Source organism: Diplotaxodon limnothrissa, linkage group LG14 (assembly GCF_057381915.1).
Source record: "Diplotaxodon limnothrissa isolate DT_005_m linkage group LG14, D_limnothrissa_male_GT1.1, whole genome shotgun sequence".
NCBI lineage: Eukaryota > Metazoa > Chordata > Actinopteri > Cichliformes > Cichlidae > Diplotaxodon > Diplotaxodon limnothrissa.
This window is the reverse complement of record NC_140609.1, coordinates 1122703-1141903: the sequence shown is the minus strand read 5'-3', so window position 1 is coordinate 1141903 and position 19201 is coordinate 1122703. Positions and strand designations below refer to the sequence as shown.

The following is a 19201-nucleotide window of genomic DNA, read 5'->3' as shown; positions in this document are numbered from 1 at the left end:
TTGGCGCCATCTGCTGGTACATGTCGTGATCTGTACATCTGTTTGGGGTGCAGGAATTTTTTGGCATTTGTTTTTGATTATTTGATGAGTTTAACATTCACTTCAAATGCAGTTTTTTATTCACTGTGTGTAAAATCTTGCTTTATTTTAGTATTTAAAAAGAAGCTTCTTCAAACGTCACATATTGGAGATATGAGAAGAATAACGTTCATCCAAAATCATCACTAACGCGATTAGACGTTTCCCAGTGTTCGGGGTCAGTTCCAAGAAAACTCGGCGCCTTTCTTCGTCTTGCTCTTTTGTGCGGAGGATGAAGCAGGCCGGATTTGGAGAGGGGCGGGGTGGGGGGCTCCGGGCCCTGTGGGGGCCTGCCACTCACACACCTCCGAAATAACTCGCGTAGCGGACTCCCAGCTATGCGTAGTATAGATGTCCTGTCGCTGCCATACAGCACGCTGGGTTAATAATAGGAGCGCGGTTGTCAAGCTGTTTCAGAAGGGGGGAGTGTCGGCCCATTCTTATTGGACCCGTTTTATCCTCGAGTTTCTCATGAAGTGTGAGTGGGAGGAGAATTTCCAGCAACGGAGGATATCAAAAATAAGCCCCCTCGTGTCCAGAGAAGAAGGGAAAGTATAAATACCCCCGATATGTCCAGACTGCAGCGGTGCTGGTGAGCGGCAGAACAGGGAATGATAGCTGGTCGAAGCTGAGTGGGACTGGGAGCTCACTTTCATTTCAGTAGAGACGTTATTGCGACTGCAGAAGAGAAAGGACATCATCTTTGTTAGAGTCTTTATTTTTGATCCACTCTTCAGCGCGTTTCTGTCTGCAGACGATGTGTGCCACTGCGTGTTTGCTCTTTTCGCTCCTGTGCGTAGTCAACGCGACACTTGCCTCTTCGTTTGAATCAGAGGATGTTGTACCTGTTCGGATAAACGCAAGAACCAGCGGGCGCTTCTGGAAGAGAAGCGAGGAGCAGCCGAGGTTTGTCCTCAGTGCGTTTGGCAAAGACTTTACTCTAAACCTCGTCCCGGACACCAGCTTCATCGCGCCTTCCTTCACCATCCAGCGCGTCAAAGCCAGAGACGTTGAAACTTTACGCAGCGCTCCAGGTGCCCGAGCCGTCCCCCAGAAGCTTATGAACAGGTCAGAGGAGAGCGAGGGCCACCTGAGGAGCTGCTTTTACTCCGGGAACGTGGATCAAGATCAGAACTCACTCGTGGCTGTCAGTCTGTGCTCGGGCATCTTTGGCTCCTTTGTAACGGAGGGCAAAGAGTATTTGATTGAGCCCAAACTCCACGGCGGCCCGGGGCCAGCCTCTGCCGAGGAGCCGCACGTCATCAGGAGGAGAACATTCAACGACAGCAACGGTGTTTCCCTCCCGTCTGATCACGCGGCCGTGGAGCAGCACAATGGGGAAAGTTTTACGCACGGCGACGGTGACGCAAGGAGGGAACCACGCCGGAGACGCTTTGTCTCCGCGCCACGGTTCATAGAGACCCTGGTGGTAGCAGACTCAACCATGACCCACTTCTATGGAGATGAAATAAAGGTCAGACGCCATGAACTCATTCTTTCCTGCACGCACACACTTACTCGGCGCCCAAACAAAGCTTTCTTTAATTTCTTGGCTTAGACTCTTCCATAAACAGGCCGCTGTTGTAGACGTCATTCCATTACCCCCCCCCCCCCCCCCCCCCCCCCTTTTTTTATTTTCCCATCCTGTCTGCAAAGTCAGGATTCACACACTCGAAAATATAAAGGCAGGCATATGTTTTTCTCTCCGGCTGCATAAAACATGTTTTGTCAGTGAGGGACCTTGGGCGGAAATCGATGAGCTCCCTGTTTTTCACAGAAAGATGTCAGGCCAAAGAAATGCAAGAAATGCTAGAGCACATTCCTAGGGACTAGGTCACCATTTGGCAGCAAAGCCTCAGCATCACCAGGAAGACTCACAGCGCTTTTCCATTCTGTCTTTACTCCGTGATTCTTTAAATCAGCCCTTCTCTCCCGCATAAAACCTTCAGTGTTTAAAGTGCACTAAATGTTTATTACGTCCTCCTTCCAATCTAAAATCAGTCCTGGTTCCAAACAAAGCTGAACCAGTAATAAGTAGGACTGTGCCAAAGTCCGCACCAGCCAAATTCTAATCTGTTTGTGTTTAAGTCACTCCTCAGCTGCCAAAGTCTCCATAGTATTCCCCAGGCAACCAGACACAAGGTGAGGAGAAAGGTTGCACTGATAAACTTGGCTCACAGTGGATTTTCCATCCCAAATCACACATTCCTTTATTTCTATGCAGTTTTCTACAAATAGGGGCCGTTTCAGTGATTTGGTTTCCGCAGGCAAAAATCAACATGTGGTTCCGTGGGTGTGCTCACAGCACATGTGGAAAAACTTTCAATGTGGGACTATCAACCCACCCTAGAAAAAATGATTTCACTGAGAATACACATCACGGCAAAGCCGCTCACACTGTCTGTGATTTGGCAGCTCTGAAACACGGTGACACAGCAGCTCAGTGGAAATCCCTGACGCGTCTCCTTTAATGATAATAATAATTCCAGGCAAAGCACTTTACAATTCCACTATTCATTCACACACTGGTGGAGGCAGCTACAGTTGTAGCCATATTGCGCCATCGGCCCCTCTGGCCAACACCGGTAGGGTAAAGTGTCTTGCCCAAAGGGCACAACGACCAGGACAGAGAGAGCAGGGGGATCGAACCGGTTACAGATGAGCTTCCCGATCCCCTGAGCCACAGTCGCCCCATGATTGTGTCATGGGACAAGTAACTTTGGGGAAAATGATTTCAGGCCACAGGTGCAAATACATGTCGGTTTGTCTGCCTACAGCTCTGGCCATCTTGTATGATGTTGGCATCCGTTCCTTTTCTTTGTTTGCTGCAGCAGTAACATACAGTCCAGGACAGCTCCACATATCAGCCAGTTTAATTTCCATTGTAGAACACACATGTGCTCAGTGAGTAGTACTTCATAGTGTTTATGCTTTTATTTTTGTGCAATTACTGCATTTGGAAAAAGTCTCTTTTCCATTTGAAGGCATCAAACGAGGCTCGGCACGTTAGAGCCGAGCTAACCAACACACTGGCCCCTCTACACGATTACACATGCACATCTAGTAAGTAAGAAAAGGCAAAAATGTGTTTGCAATCTGTTCAAAATTTTATAATGAAGCTTGTCCCGCAGACACAAAACATCATTAAAGTCTCCTGGAGTAATATACCGCACACACGCACACGCTTTCTTGTCAAGATTTCATTAAAAAATTCTCATTACCATCACGTGTATGTTTATTATAATCCCACACTTGTGAGGGACAGCCAGCCTGGCTCCAAACACATCTGTAGGCTGAATCATAAATATCCTCTCCTCCACAGCACTACATCCTCACCCTCATGTCCATGGCCGCCCAGCTTTATAAGCACCCCAGCATAAAGAACTCTGTGAACATGGTGGTGGTGGAGATGCTGATGGTGGAAGATGAGGAAATTGGACCGGAGGTCTCCAGCAATGGAGGTGTGGCTCTGAGGAACTTCTGCTCCTGGCAGCAGCGCTTCAATCCACCAAGCCAGAGGCATCCCGAGCACTACGACACTGCCATGCTGTTCACTAGAGAGGTGAGGAACCAGCAGACGAGCATACATCTGATTTTGTTATTTTTCTCATTTTTTGTTTTATTTGAAGCTGTTTAGGTCTTTGAAATAAAACACAGCATCATCTGCAAATAAGGCTTTAAACATTTATCTTTTAAACAAGATGAACATCTTAACAAGAAGTCATTAACTACACTATTTATAGCTTTTAACTGCACAAGTTCAGAGAAATGCCATCATTATCCCTGAATAAAGGCATTGTTTAATATCGTGCAATTGAAATTCTAAGATCGCGCGACGACATCTGGACTGTGCAAACGAGTACTCAGCCATTTAGTAACTGAGACACAATTAAAACCTACAGGCAAAATTAAGAGTTACTGTGAAGTGTTCATTAAGTCATAATTTGCAAACGGCAGTGGCCTGAGAACTGATCCTTGAGGAACACCGGAGTATTTCAGGTTTCATTGAAAGGTTTAACAATGGGAAGTGATTTAGTCATGAAGCAAAAATGTAAATGCCATCCATCCATTCGCTTCCGCTGATCCTTTTCAGGGTCGCGGGAGCCTATCCCAGCTGTCATAGGGCGAGAGGCGGGGTACACCCTGGACAGGTCGCCAGTCTGTCGCAGGGCCAACACACAGGGACAGACAACCATTCACACTCACATTCACTCGCACATTCACACCTAGTGGCAATTTGGATTATCCAATTAACCTATCCCCACAAGCTGCATGTCTTTGGACGGTGGGAGGAAGCCGGAGTACCCGGAGAGAACCCATGCAAACACGGGGAGAACATGCAAACTCCACACAGAAAGACCCCGGCCTGATGGTGGAATTGAACTCAGGACCTTCTTGCTGTGCGGCAACAGTGCTAACCACCGTGCTGCCCAAAATGTAAATGCTAACAAATAAATTCTATTTTTTTAATGTTTTATTGAACAAATCCCTGTGTGTCCTGTAAAAGGTACATGTATTTCTCTCACTGCTGAAGGTGGATTCTCATGTTCACATAAACTCAATGTGTGCCACCTGCTAGCAACCAAAGCAATAAAGGAAGTTAAAGAAGGAGAATTAATGTATGATTCTCTAAAACAGAGCTAAGGCTAATGCTTTTAAAGGGGATTTATTACAGCTACGTTATATTATTAAAGCAGTTCTTTACGTCGTAATGGGACTCTGTGCGACGCTTTTTCACCGACTAAATGAACTACAAGTTTATGGCAGCCATCCCAGCGACCCTCTCCCTCCTTTTAAGCCAAGTTTCTTCTGATTGGCTGCTCTTCATAAATAAAACCCACCAAGTGGGTGGGGCTTGTACACTCACAGCAACAGATGGTAACAGAGATGAGTGTATTAGGGATCTCTGCTCACAGTGACATCATACAGATCCAAAAGTAGAAAAAAAATAGTTTGAAGTAAGAAAGTCAGATTTGACCTCACACGGATTATTTGTTACTATTTGAAACGTTCATCATGTTTAATGTTAGGATCCTCTGAAGTAACACGTGTGTGATACAAAGTAGGTTGTGTGCCCTCAGCTGGACGTGTTTAGCAGTTCATGCAGTGTGTGTGTGTGTGCGTGCTAGTAAAAAACACCTTGACACAGAGTCAGTCACCACGATAGGTTACAGCAGTCAAGCTTTTTCTTCAAAGTGCGGTTTTGCCGTGCTTCACGGAGGATGGACGGTCCTCTCACCATCACGTTCTGGCAGATTTAGTTTCCCGTTCAGAAGACAACCAGCAAGAATGAGTCCGAAAATAATCTCTGGTGGAATTCAGTGCCCCGCCAGCTGTGGGAGCATAACGCGGTTTCACAGGCAGCAAAGCCAACCGCCCAGCAATTATCTAAGCCAAAGTGCCACACAGTGGCACAGGTGCGCTTTAGAGCAGCTGTAGTGACACTTGGAGGTCTCCCAGCTGAAACAGCGCCTCGCTTTAAACCAACCGTTGTCATGCGTTATTTTTTTAACAACCCATAGAAAAGAAAAACTTTCGAGCTGTCAATTAAAGATGCTGAAACCAGACTGCAGAGATGGAATAATCTTTTCCAAGCTGGGGAAATGTCAAAGCAAAGCAAACAAACTGTTCTTTATGGATGCTTCGACAGGAAATAAGTTCACAAGTCCTCGGGGTTTGAGTTGCGATTGGCTTGTTCTGCTGCATTTGGCTGCCTTCTTCCATCTGGTATGTGCGTGTTGACAAGGTGTTAGCAGACAATACATTAGGCGAGGAACTTCTCTATTATTACATTTTTATAGCTAAGTGCCCTGGTTTGCGGCTCGATTTGATGACAGGCTTGGCATTTATCCGCCTACAGAATGACGTTAGTGTGTAAATCTGACCCCGGCTCTGAGAAATAATGGAGAGAACATATGGCTTTGTGCTGTCTTGTGCTGGATTGTTGAAGCGGCTTTTCTCTGGGGGAAACCATCATTCACGCCAACCCGGGTTTCTGTTTGTTTTTCCATTTCCGCAGAAATACGCTTTGAAATGCAGAGGACAGAAGGCTCCTCGTGGATGAGCTAACTTTAGTGCCCCTACAAACGGTCGAGCTTTAGTATGTGGCCTGCTCGGGGTTGCAAATGCGTGCTGTGCAAGCCGCAGTCAAAAGAGAAGACTGACGCTGCGTAAAACGCAAAGCTCGCGGCGGGTTGCATGCATTGGAAACATGTCACTCGTGCATCTTTGCGGTCTCACCGCGTGTGTGTTTGTACAACATTGCGGTTTGAGCTCTGACCCATACGTCGAGTCTTGCATCTGCATGAAAGGCATGGTTTGCTGTTGTGGAATAAGGTGAGCAAACACAGACTGAGCTGCACTCAGTCCCTGTTTCCAAGTCCAGATGTCTTTCCAATCACAGAAGGTCCTGCCTCGTGTTTTTTAGAGAAGGCGAGGCCGTGGATGCATCTGTCCATGCTACACAGAAATAAGGAAAGATGTCTGATATAACACACGGTCACTTCTCCCACAGCTGCGGATATTTATTTGCTTTTGCTTAATGATGGAAACACTGAGTAACATGCTTTTGCTTGTTTTAATAGATGGTGAAGGTTATATAACAGTCATCAAGGGTTGCTAATATATTTACTGTATTTGACAGAATAATGGCTTTAAGTCTTTAACAGTCCAGCCTGCAGTGCCATATATCCACAAGCTATCACGCAAATATTTGGGATGTATAAAATATTCGGACGTTGCCTGTTTCAGTTTGAATCTTTCAATTTAGTTTGAGTGAAACGCAGTTTTAGCAGCAGTGCAGCTGTCCCATTACCTTTGCTGGCCACTGCCACTTCCCTCCAGTGTATACTGGTTCTTGTCACATACTGTACATAGCGCTCCAACTTTATGCAAAGCTGCACTCGCTGAGTTAATATGCAGCTAGCCACCAAACTATATCCACACAGGAGGTGGTTGTAACACCTCAGGCTGCTACTGAGTGTGCATGAAAACTAGTCAGAGTCCAAGCAGGTCAACACAATCAGGCTTTTTACTGCACAGAGGACGAAACTCGGTTCCCAGCTCCACGTCACACTCACGCTTTGTAACAATCTTAAAATTGCTGCTTCGTTTACTTTGGCATAATGCACATTATATAGAGATCTCTGTACATACCTTTACTGTAAGAGGACTGATTGTGCTAGCTTCACTCTCCAGAGGCTCATTCTAAAAACCGAATATTGTAACAAGCAGCCACTGATGAAAAGTTGAACCAGTGATTAATTATAAACAGACTAGAATAAATAAGCAATTTAGCAAAAACGAAAAAGTTGGTTCAAAGTAGAACGGAAAGTTTAAAGTGACCAAACAGCTGACCTAGAAACGAAAGGCAACTGTGCTCACGGGACACTTTGTTTGAATTTGGACCCTTTTTGTCTGTTTTAATTCTTCGTGGCACAAACACGAAACGTTCCTGGAAACATTCCTCGGCGATTTTGTTGTTACTGACACAATAACATCACACAAGTGCTGCAGGTTTGTCTGCTACACTTCCGTGATGTGAGTCTGCGATTCGAGAACATGCCAAAGGTACAGTGAACTCATTGTTGTGTTCAACAAAGCAGTTTGATATAACTGAAGCTTTGTGGTGTGCCATCATCAGAAGACGTGCACATAAAGGGCTGCACGTGGTCAGAAAAATACCCAGGTCATTAATGCTCACCGGTCCGGTGATGTAATAGGACAAACTGCTAACACAAGGCAGGACGGATCCATTCTTCCATGTTGTTTACATCAAATTCTGAACGTTGCAGCAGAAACCGGAGTGGCACCGAGCGTCCTTTTTATTCTTTCTTCCTGCTGGAGTTTGAAGTTTATGGAGCTTCACTGAATTCCAGCTTTATCTGGAGAACCCGTTCCCCTCCTGTATTTGAAAAGCCCAGAAGGAGAAGCCACCAAAGTGAAACTACGAACATGTAATCGTGGAGAAACAAAGTAGCTCTTTTTTTCAGTTTATTCAAATCTGACATTTTTGTTCTGTGTTTGTGTTCCAGAACATCTGCGGTCAGAAGAGCTGCGACACGCTGGGCGTGGCCGATGTCGGGACGATGTGCGATCCCAAGAGAAGCTGCTCGGTTATCGAGGACAACGGCCTGCAAGCTGCCTTCACAGCTGCACACGAGCTCGGTGAGGTCGCATTGGGGGGGCTGACGCGATCCTCGGCTTTATGGAAAAGCTTCTTAGATCGAGTTTTCAGTCATTCCTAAACACTCAAGCACCTTCAAAAACTGTCACCTCCTGCAGGTCATGTGTTGAGCATGCCTCATGATGACTCCAAGACGTGTGAGAGACTCTTTGGGGATTTGGGAGGTCATCACCTGATGGCGCCTGTGTTCGTCAGCCTCAACAAAACCATGCCTTGGTCGCCCTGCAGCGCGCTCTACGTTACCGAATTCTTTGACAACGGGCACGGTGAGGCACACTGCAGCTTGTTGCTCTACAGCAGACATTAATGTCTTGTGCCAGTGTGGCTGCCTGCCACGCTGTGACTCTGTTATTAGGGCTGACTCAGAGATGTATAAAACATACGCTTCCTCTCATCCTCTCGTGAACCGAGGCTTTCCTGCTTAAACGTGCCGCTCCCCTTAAATTACGGGTTGGACGCTCAATTTATTTCGCCCGAGGTTTCCACATCCTGCTCTCTTTCTTTTGCCTTACCTCTGTTGCTCCCTCTCCCCCTGCCTTGTTGTGCATCTTGTATTGTTTGTATCCTTGCTAGATCTGTCAATGAACCTTCTTTTCCACTGAGTCATAATATGGACTTCTTCCTGTTCCCCACCTCCTCGGCCAAAAGCAACAGCTGGTGTCAGCAAAATATGTTCTTTATCAGTTGGAAAATGTTTCCAACAAAAACTCATGTGGCTGAGAATGTTCATTCCGAACCGCAGATGTCATTGACAGCTCCAGACAAAAGCTTATTGAATGCAATAAAGATCATTAGAGGAATAATGGAAAACAATCAGATTTGGATTACCTGTCAGACGTCCAGATTCAGAGCATTAGGCTGCCTATAAACATGCACTACATCAGTTAAAGTGAAATTATTCCGTTTTATAGTCAGGACACAGCTTGCACTGAATACTTTCCCACTGTTGTCATGCCACACGCAGCATATTTACGATTGTCACTGTGCCGCGAGAACCACAGTCTCCACAAACCCCGATATAATCGGCCTCATACGGACTTGTTTTGTGCTGTAACCACAGGGGACTGCCTGCTCGATGTCCCAGAGAGCGCCATGCCTCTACCAAAGGAGCTGCCAGGCTCCAAGTACAGCGTGGACCAGCAGTGCCAGCAGATTTTTGGAGAGGAGTTCGTCCACTGCCCCAACACCTCCGACAGCGATATCTGCAGCCAGCTGTGGTGTCAGGAGGAGGGGACGCTGGAATGCTCTACCAAGAAGAGCCTGCCCTGGGCTGATGGCACCCCCTGCAGTGCCAATGGAAGCTGCCTTCATGGCGTCTGCGTGCCAGTCTATGAGGCGATGAAGCCACTGGTAAGCCCGAGTCTTTTTCCCTGTTTTTTAAAAGACACCTTACTAAGTTACATTTGATGGCAGTAAAATCCTTTGCTTTCATGAACAGGGACCGGAAGTATCTCAGCTACCAGCTATGAACACCAGCATTAGCTCGCGGTATCAGCTGTGTAATTCTCACTACTGAGTCAGTGCCCCTCCCACACGACCTCTTTTATTTTAAAGTTTGACCTTTTTATTGTATTATTGGTCAAATATTTTAAGTATTGCTAGCAGGAATTTTATCTCACAACACAAATACTGCATCCAAACTTGCCGACTTAGCAGCTCTTATTGAGTGCTCACACATGATCAGTGTGTACATTGAAAGATATGCTTGCAGAGTACTGTGGAGAAGCCTTAGAAATAAGTTCACCGTGACACACAACTAAGAAAGGGACACAGTTTGTAGGTAGATGTGCAGAAATGCACCTCCTGCATGCCTGTTTCACATCAGTGCACCTGCTGCCTTTGTGCCGCCGTGCTAGTGAGCCTGATTTTTGTTTTTTCCTCGTCAGTCGGTAAAAAACAAAAAGTGAGGCTGACGTTTGTTCATTCAGCTGTTTCCCAACACATGAGCCACACCATCCTTGTAAGGCCATGAGGTGATTAGGCTTGTAGTGGCCATGGCGACAACATAAGGTCACGATTGCTTTTGGAAGAAAAGAAATATCAGTGCAGCTTTGAGACCAAAGATTTTCACACGAGGGTCAGAATTAGGGCTGGGTATCGCCACTGATTTCTAGAATCGATTCGATTCGATTTGAATCTGGGAAATTTTGCCTCACACAGTCAGAAATATTATAATTCAGATCTGTACATTTACATATTTTTGTATCTATAAGAAGGAAGCTGACACTTTCCAGACTTTACCAAAGGTGTGAGCATCACAGCGAGGCCTTTGTGTCAACGTAGCTGAAGATAAAACAGAAACACATGAAGGTGATTTTCCTGTTCTGGGATTTTATAAAAATATTCTGCAGTAGATCAAAAACAAATGAAAATCATTAACCAGCATATGAACATCACCTCTGATGTTACAGCAGTTTTATTAGAGACACGGCGTTTTGCATTTTGCATAATTTTAAAAAGTTTACATTTGTTTAGAAGCCTGTTGAACAGCAGAAATGAGGTTTTCTTTTCGGAAGTAAGTAAAAGAAAAAAAACAGCGGCTGACAGCCTGTAAACAACGGCAGACTTGTGCGTAACAAGCAAGCGAATAATGAAGAAAACCGATTTTTAGACGGGAAACTGTTCGAGAGAGAGAGAGAGAGAGAGAGAGAGCTGTGCATGAAGTGAGATTTTATCCTGGTGGAAGCAAAACAGTAAAAGTCAGAGTGAATCCATGACGATGTTTATGTGAAGCGTAGTTTGGATCTTCTTTGGCTGCTGGTTCGGTCAATATTGTTTGGAGAGAGATCAAACTAACAGCTAACAGCTCATGCTGCGTTAGATAAGCTGTGGATAATGCACGAGTTGTCTCACAGTTTATTCTTAATCTGATGTTCCAATGAACATAAATGCACTAACTGCATGTCTTTGGCGTGTGGGCGGAAGCTGGAATACCCACAGAGAGCCCACGCAAATATGGTAAGAACCATCAAGCTCCGCCCCAAACTGTGGATTCAAACCCACAATGATAGCAGAGAGATGACAGCAGATAGCAAAGCTAATACGCTAACAACAGACAAGTGATGAGAGTCAGCAAGGCCAAAATATTCCCTGTGGTGGAGAATCTCACTGCTTCCATAATACAAAACTCTGCATGTTTGTACAAAGTGTTGCATTAGCTGAGACCTGACTCGTTTTCATAAATGCTGCCATTTCAAGTTGAAGTACAGACATTAAAGGGCTCAGAGAACGCATTATAAACTGAGCTGTGTCTGACTTTGGCGAGTTGAAATGCAGATCCTTCACGATACCTTTTTAGATTTCCTCAAAGAACATCTCAGCATCTTATTTAAGGTCGGTCGCCTTGATACCTTCTCCTTGTGTTCTGAATACACATCTGTTTATGAATCCAGACATGCTGGCCGTTGGGATGTGGTTCAAGCTTATAAAACTTCTGGAAAGAACAACCTTGCTAGCAAACACACATGCACACGCGCACATACTCACTCAACGTACAAACTTGGAGCATGGCAGGTTCTACTAGCAGTGAGTGACACATGTGGCAGGAATGTGGGTAGAGTCAGACAGCAGGCGCGTGCCGAACTTCAACACAGATTTAGCCTCGAGTCGCGGCATGCCAACACGCTGTGCGGCCTCAAACCCAGAAGCCCAGACTGTGGTTTAGGCTGCACAGCTGACATTGCCTTTGGCTCAGAGCACTAACCAACTACTCTGCTCTTTTTTTCCTGTGTGTTTTACCGCAGATGGTTGTGGACGGCGGCTGGAGCTCGTGGGGACCGTGGCAGCAGTGCTCTAGGACGTGTGGAGGTGGGGTGGAGTTCTCCTACAGGGAGTGCACTAACCCAGTGCCTCAGAATGGAGGGAAGTACTGTGAAGGGCAGAGGGTCCAGTACCAGTCCTGCAACATACAGCCATGTGACAACAATGAAGGTAAGGGTCAACGTAATACAGCTCTCAGCTTTCAAATGAACAAAGAAACAGCTTCTTATATCGCTTGTTCCCAACAAATGTTTGTCCCACATCTGCACTTTCCATTGTCCTACATTTGGCCTTGACTGGCAGCATTGACCCGGGGTGAGTCTGGCTGCCACAGACCTACTGTAGATCCGCTTTATGCAGGCCAGATGTTAGGTGTGTTGGCATATTTGGGCGAGGGTTGGCCCCACCGCACGTTGACCCCACCTTATGATGTTTTGGCCACAGTTTCCAAACCCAACCCTCACCATAAGCCACAGGAACATTAGGCCACAGGATGTGATCCCCGAGTGCCTCTGCCAAAGCCCAAGATCTACATCGCAACCTTAAGAAAAACTCTCTAAACCTGCTCTGAAATGTGCTGTGTTCTTCCCCAGGCTCCACCGTGTCTTTAGAAATGAAAATTAAGCTTTGCAACAGATGGACATTTTTATGAAGAAAAAAACAAAACAAAAAACTATGTACCAGCTCGTGTTCAAACCACTCCACAAACTCTGGAAGAAACTGTGTAATTTAAACACATTAAGCTTGGTTCTATCTAGAACCTCTTTTCTGCCAAAGTGCTGCCAGTGTTGTTGACCACACTGCAAATCATGAGCAGGAGAACAAAACAGGTGCTTATAGACATCTACCGACCACTGATGTCAGCAGATCCAACTTTGTAGTTTTGCAGTTTTGACTTGTTCCAGCTTTTTGCGACATTCAACTGTCTTTTCTCTACAGAGTTGTAGATAAAAGACAATTCATTGTAGATAATGAGCGGGGACAGCAGAGCAGGCTTGGATTAAAACTTGTGATATTCCGACTTGAGCAGCAGAGCTCGGTTGGGGCAGGGGTAACACAGGGATGGAAACAAGTGACGAGCTGGAAGCTAAAAGTCTGACGCTGCAGACATTACAGATGGAGCTGCAGGCGAGAGGAGACGAGGGTCGGGATTCTGTAACGAGTAACAACAAAATAAGAAGTTGCATAAGCACGCAGCAGGCTGGTGGTGGCAGAGTTGGATATTTGTAGAGAGCTTGATTGTTGTGATGAGGCACAGCTGGCACAGATCTGCTCGGACTCTAGAACAGCTGTTTGCACTCAGATGATCACAGGCCGACAGGGAGACGGCACTGGAGGCAACAGGGGGACGCTCAATCGAAAAACAGCATTTTCTAGACTGACCCACAGCCTGCATATAAAAGACAGATGTAGGTGCTGTGATTTGAGCCATCTTGTAAGCAGGGATGGGGGGATGGGAGTGCGGAAATGACCACCCATGCAGCAGGGACATGTCAGCGACACTAGTGTGGACACTAATTTACAAATTAAGACTCATGTTGTAGACATGAAACTAAAGACTCCAATGAAACATCTTCACTGAGGGCAGACCAGAGGAGTCACTAATGTATCACTGTAACCAATAAAAGAACTGCAAAAACACACCATATGGACCAATGTATCAGGCCACGCCTCCTAATCTTTGAGTCAGAGTGTTTTACAGTCACGCACTGAACTGTGTGGCCTGCCTTTAGAAACATTAGCAGAAGAATGGGTCGTTGTAAAGAGCTCACTGAATTCCAGTGTGGTGCTGTAACAGGATGGCACCACTGCAACAAGTCAGTTCATGAAATGTCCTCCCTTCTAGATATCATGAGATTCACTGTGAGCGTGAATATTGCAAAGGGGAAGCTTGTAGAAATCTCCCCAACTCGGCCGTGAAGCATCCTCCATCGCCACAAAAACTGCATGCTTCAAGCATGGCTGAGCTCCTGTAGGTGCGATGTGCAGCTGGCCCAGTACGTTTGTCCATATAGTGTTTTCTAATCAGGTTTTATGTTATGATGCTACATAATTAATTGTTGTCCACCAGCCTGATCCAGACTCTGCTGGTGTTCATCTATTTTTCTGCGTTGCTCTAATGAATATAAACATACAGTTGATCAGGTGTTCGGATTATACAAATAATATTGTTTTGGTAGAGTATCTTAATTTATTGTTTCTTCATGTTAGGTAAAAGTTTCAGGGAGGAGCAGTGTGAGAAGTACAGCAGCCCCAACTACCTGGACCACAACGGGAACATGAAACAGTGGATACCAAAGTACGCTGGTGTTTCTCCCAGAGACAGGTGCAAGCTGTTCTGCAGGGCCCGGGGCAGCAGTGAATTCAAGGTGTTTGAATCCAAGGTACAATAACGTCACTCGACAGCAAATCTCAATGAAAGGAAAGCCAGTAGTCTGAAGCACTGGTTCAGTTTTTTAAATCAGAATAGTGGTTTTAGAAAAGCGTCACTCATTCCTGAAGTCCCAGCTCTGCTTCATAGCCAGTGTCATAACCAGCTCCAACATCATGACCGTGACCTCCATCCACCGATGAACACCCTGACATGATGTTGAACTGTATTCAAAATATAGTTGAATGGGACATGTGTAGTGACCCACCGATGCTTGCTCCATCCCTGCAGGTGATTGACGGGACCCCCTGTGGCCCTGACACCACATCTGTGTGTGTCCAAGGACAGTGTGTGAAGGCAGGCTGCGACCAGGTGATAGGATCCAACAAGAGAGTGGACAAGTGTGGAGTGTGTGGAGGAAGTGGGCTGACCTGTAGAAAGATCACAGGCTCGAGCAACAAAGCAACGTAAGCCGATCAGATCAACGATAATGCAACCGTTCTCCGACTTGTATCCCCATGTGATGTCTGTGTTGTATGTGTAAGGTCGGGGGGCGGGTTCATTCCACTGCAGGGCGACCTGCCACTACATGTGGCGAATAAACTTTGAACTTGAACGTGATAATAAAAATGATAAAGCACTAAAAGGCTTAGACAAATATATTGATGTCTTTCCTTCTACTGTAGTTAATTAGTAGATTAATTGATTGTGTTGTTAGATCATATTTCGCCCACTATAATACAAATCTTTTTTTAAATTCTACTTGCTTATGTTGTACTTGAGGCCCATTCACAAGAATTTATTCACCCCAAATATCAATTTAGGTCCTTCATAACGTTTGGCCCAGCCATTTGTGGTATTCTGATTATCTGTCTCATTTTATTTATGCTTTTTCTGATCTACTCAACATAGTTTAGATAAGATTAGTAGTTTCATACATGTTGGTAGGTTGATTATAGTTTCACGCTTCTTCTGTTTCAAACCAAGTTCATCTCCTTTCACCTGGAAGTTCAAATTAATGCACAGATAAGATATTCTATAGTAAACTGTTATCTGTTCTTTTTCTTCTCCATCAGCTATGGATACAGTGACATTGTCACAGTTCCCACTGGCGCTACTAACATTGACATCAAGCAGCGGAGCCACCGAGGAATCAAGCACGATGGCTACTACCTGGCTGTAAAGAGAGAGAGTGGCGGTTACATCCTTAATGGTAACTTCTCCGTGTCCACGGTTGAGCAGGACATTCCGGTGCTGGGCGCAGTACTGAAGTACAGCGGCTCTTCCACGACGCTAGAGAGGATCCAGAGCTTCAGGCAGCTCAAGGAGGCCATCACCATCCAGCTCCTCGCCACTGCAGGAGATGGTAGCCCTCCCAAGGTCAAATATACTTTTTTCATCCCTAAAGATGTGACTTTGAACAAACCCAAGGAGAAGAAGGGCTCGTCCCTGTCTTTGCATATGATTCGTCCGTTTGGCGTGCCTGAATGGGTGCTGGGCGAGTGGTCTCTGTGCTCCAAGACCTGTGGATCCGGGTGGTCCAGGAGAAACGTTGAATGCATGGACGACGAAGGCTTCCTCTCCAGTCAGTGTGACAAAGACCTAAAGCCCATGGACATCAGGCCCTGTGCAGATCTGCCCTGTCCCATATGGCAGATGGGACCTTGGTCTGCCTGCTCACGAACTTGTGGTCAGGGGGAGCGCCACCGCAGCATTTTCTGCATAGACTACACTGGCAAGACTGTTGAAGCAGAACAGTGCGATCCAAGAAAGATCCCAGAGCCGGTGTCTGGGGAATGTTTCAACCAGGACTGCTTGTGAAGAACACGAGTACAGCGGACTCATGGTCATAGTGCACTTATGAACAATGGATGGATTACTGAACAGGTGGACGCACCAAGAATAATGCTGGGGTCCATTAGATCAGGGACAGTATGACTACAAACACACACAGAGCGATCCACAAAACCAAAGAAATGATAATTATGACCATTCTTTTTCACCTGCAAGATGTTTTATGCCTTTCAATCTGGAGGGTCCTGTTGTTACGCAGGAGTGGCAGTAGTGGCAGTGGTGGTGGGTGGGGGTTAAACGTCTACATCCCAGGGCCCATTGCCTCATAATCCATCCATCTTATCGACTGGTTGCATCAAATCACATCAAAGGCTTTTAGCTGAATATTGCTATGTCATTCTGTTGACATCATTTGACAACCACTATTGAAACAATGGAAATCTACCTCAGGATGTACATGTGATGCTATGCATAGTTGCTAAGAGAAGGTGCAGTGTGTGTGTTTCCTCCAGAATGAGAGATTTAGTCCAGCTTAAAAGATTGTTTTTGGAGGCCGTCTGCTATTAACAGCAGTTCGGTGGGGCTAGAACAATGAAACCTGCTGTCAGACACCAGCACAGTGTAAATATACCTCGTCCAGCTGTAATCCACAGAATCAAGCCCCTATAGAGCTTTGATCGAGCCACTTGCCCTTAAATAAGGTACGGACGTACGATCGAGGCACTTGTGTGTGATTGCTTCGTCTTTTCAAACACACATTAATGTAATTTGTGTTAAATTCGTGTGACGAGGACGTCATGGTTTTATCTGGAGAGTTAGTATTGTTGAGCCAAACCCATAGCTCTCACTATATTTACTGGCTGCTGGAGCCAACATCAAAAGCTAGGCATTTCCCACACTTTGTACATGTATTAGCCTCGATCATGTCTGGTCTTTCTGATCGGACAACCCAACGACAGACCACTCGACCCCGTAACGTAACTGTAGCCTTGTTCCATGTCCACGTGCATTACAGTGTAGTTGAGCAACAGCAGTACAACCAGTCTGCAATATTTTATTTTGGAGGTGTTATTACTAAGTTAAGTGATAAGCATATTATCTATCATGTATATGAAAAAATAACAGTAATTTTATTCATTTTCCCTTTAGTTCATGCATCATATGCAAATGTTTGCAGATGTTTCAGACTCATGTGTGTATATTTGATTTCTTCATTCCTGTTGTTAATTTACAGTATGTTATAAAAGAGATGGAGGATTAGGCCTGTATCCCTTCAGTGAAGGAATATGCTATTATTACAGCTTCCTTTTTAAGCTATTTATTTTTGTAAAGTTTTTACCTTGGACATGTAAGTAACATGGCAGACGCTGCTGTCTTTGAGATAATTGTCTATAAAATGGTCAAATAAACACATTTATGTCGATGTGTTGTTCTCTTGTACTGTGAGTGACCCTCCACAAAACATCACTAAAAACATATGAAAGTGGCATTATTAACTACGCATAGAAATCTCGAGTGAACATTAGCGATAAGGACTCATAAATTTCACAAAATATTTCACGTAAGATCTCCAGTATGGAAGCCCGTTTCCGCCACTAAAAGAACAAACAAAAAAACAAGTATCCATAACTCGAAATTTCAAGTTATTAACTCAAAATTTTGAGAAAAGTATTTGAGTTATTTTCTCAAAATGTCGAGTTAATAGGTCTAAATTTCGAGAAAATAACTTGAAATTTCGAGTTATGGATCCTTTTTTTTTTTGTGGGCTTCCATACTCCAGGGTTCATTTTTAGGCTGAACGACACTAAAACTCGCCACAGATGTGTGGAATTCTTTTAGGTGCCTGGTAGCTTTTAAAAGTTGGGTGAGGCAAGTTTTACAAACCGAAACCTTTTCCAAAGTTCTGTAAAAATCCTCCCACGCTGGAATAACTTCTCCGCTCAAATATTTCAAAGACAGCCATATAAGAATATATTCAGTAGCTGTGGTTAGGGAGGAACCCAGCCACTTAACAACATCCTGTTTTAACGCCTGTTATTCTATATTCTGAGCTTGGTTGATGTTAAAATCATAATAGTTCAAAAATACCAGCATGACCATAATCACGTTATCCACAGTTCAGTTTGACTTTCAGTTGGTATGCAATGTTTCAGCAGACCGTAGAGCTTTATCACGCTGAAGAAATTCAAAGTCTGAAATGAAAGCTATTTAAAAGAAATAACGAGAAACTCTTTTGAATGTCAGTCAAATGATGACCAAAAAATAACTGTTCAATCTTTCTCCTGTGTAGGAGTGTTGGGGGCTGTTCATATGTTACAGTCCATCCATAATGATGGTTGTCGTCATCTTGTTTAGTTAATCATTTAATTATCTTCTTACACCAGTTCAAATGATTTATTATTATTATTATTTCTGCTTTTTTTCTGGCATTACTGGGAAAATGGACCTCAGCCAAAATGCTATATTGCATTGCAGAAGGTGGTCAGGATTATCCTCTTCACCAGAGCTCAGATGATCCAGTGCTCTTCACCAGCTTCCCCCCAGCAAAGTATACTGAACTAGCCACAAGTGACTGATAGAAAATCTCCTGTACTGTGCTGCACAGACCGAAGCACCTCAGCTTCCTCGGAGTTTAGCCTGTTGTCGGTCTATGTACTCTTCCACCACATCAACATCCTGTCCCAAGATATTCACCAGTTGTGCAGCTGTCCTCTTACTTCATCTCTAGTCTTATTCAGATACAGAAGACTTTTCTCCGACTCCATAAAATCACCCACTGTAATACTCCTGCCCATCACTAATGTCCAACCACTGCAGATTCATTAAGAGTATTTCTGCAGGTGGCATGACCCCGAGTTATACTGAAAGTCAGAGGTTTACATGGTTAACAGGAGCTCCTGAACTGCACACCATCATTTTATTTAAAAGTTACAATAAATAGAGGCATCAAGAAACACAGGATGTTGTAATATAAAAGGATTTAGAAGAGTTAAAATCACAGATTGTAAGTAAAA

At 44.8% G+C, this 19201-nt stretch overlaps 1 protein-coding gene across 1 annotated transcript; it reads left to right on the top strand.

Annotated features, from left to right (window-relative positions):
- The first annotated feature begins 641 nt into the window (after window positions 1-641).
- On the top strand, window positions 642-17304 carry LOC146618185 (A disintegrin and metalloproteinase with thrombospondin motifs 8-like). Its single transcript, XM_085371586.1, has 9 exons — window positions 642-1552; window positions 3401-3640; window positions 8112-8244; window positions 8362-8529; window positions 9324-9613; window positions 12007-12193; window positions 14234-14406; window positions 14685-14860; window positions 15470-17304. Exons 1-9 carry the CDS (start codon window positions 836-838, stop codon window positions 16212-16214), a joined length of 2829 nt encoding a protein of 942 aa, XP_085227712.1. The 5' UTR covers window positions 642-835; the 3' UTR covers window positions 16215-17304.
- The last annotated feature ends 1897 nt before the right edge of the window (window positions 17305-19201 follow it).

Excerpts from the sequence above, each read along its gene's own strand:
- LOC146618185 (XM_085371586.1), top strand. The coding sequence starts at position 836 with ATGTGTGCCACTGCGTGTTTGCTCTTTTCGCTCCTGTGCGTAGTCAAC. Across the intron at positions 8,530-9,323 it reads ATTCTTTGACAACGGGCACG|GGGACTGCCTGCTCGATGTC; the intron begins GTGAGGCACACT and ends CTGTAACCACAG. Across the intron at positions 14,407-14,684 it reads TCAAGGTGTTTGAATCCAAG|GTGATTGACGGGACCCCCTG; the intron begins GTACAATAACGT and ends CCATCCCTGCAG.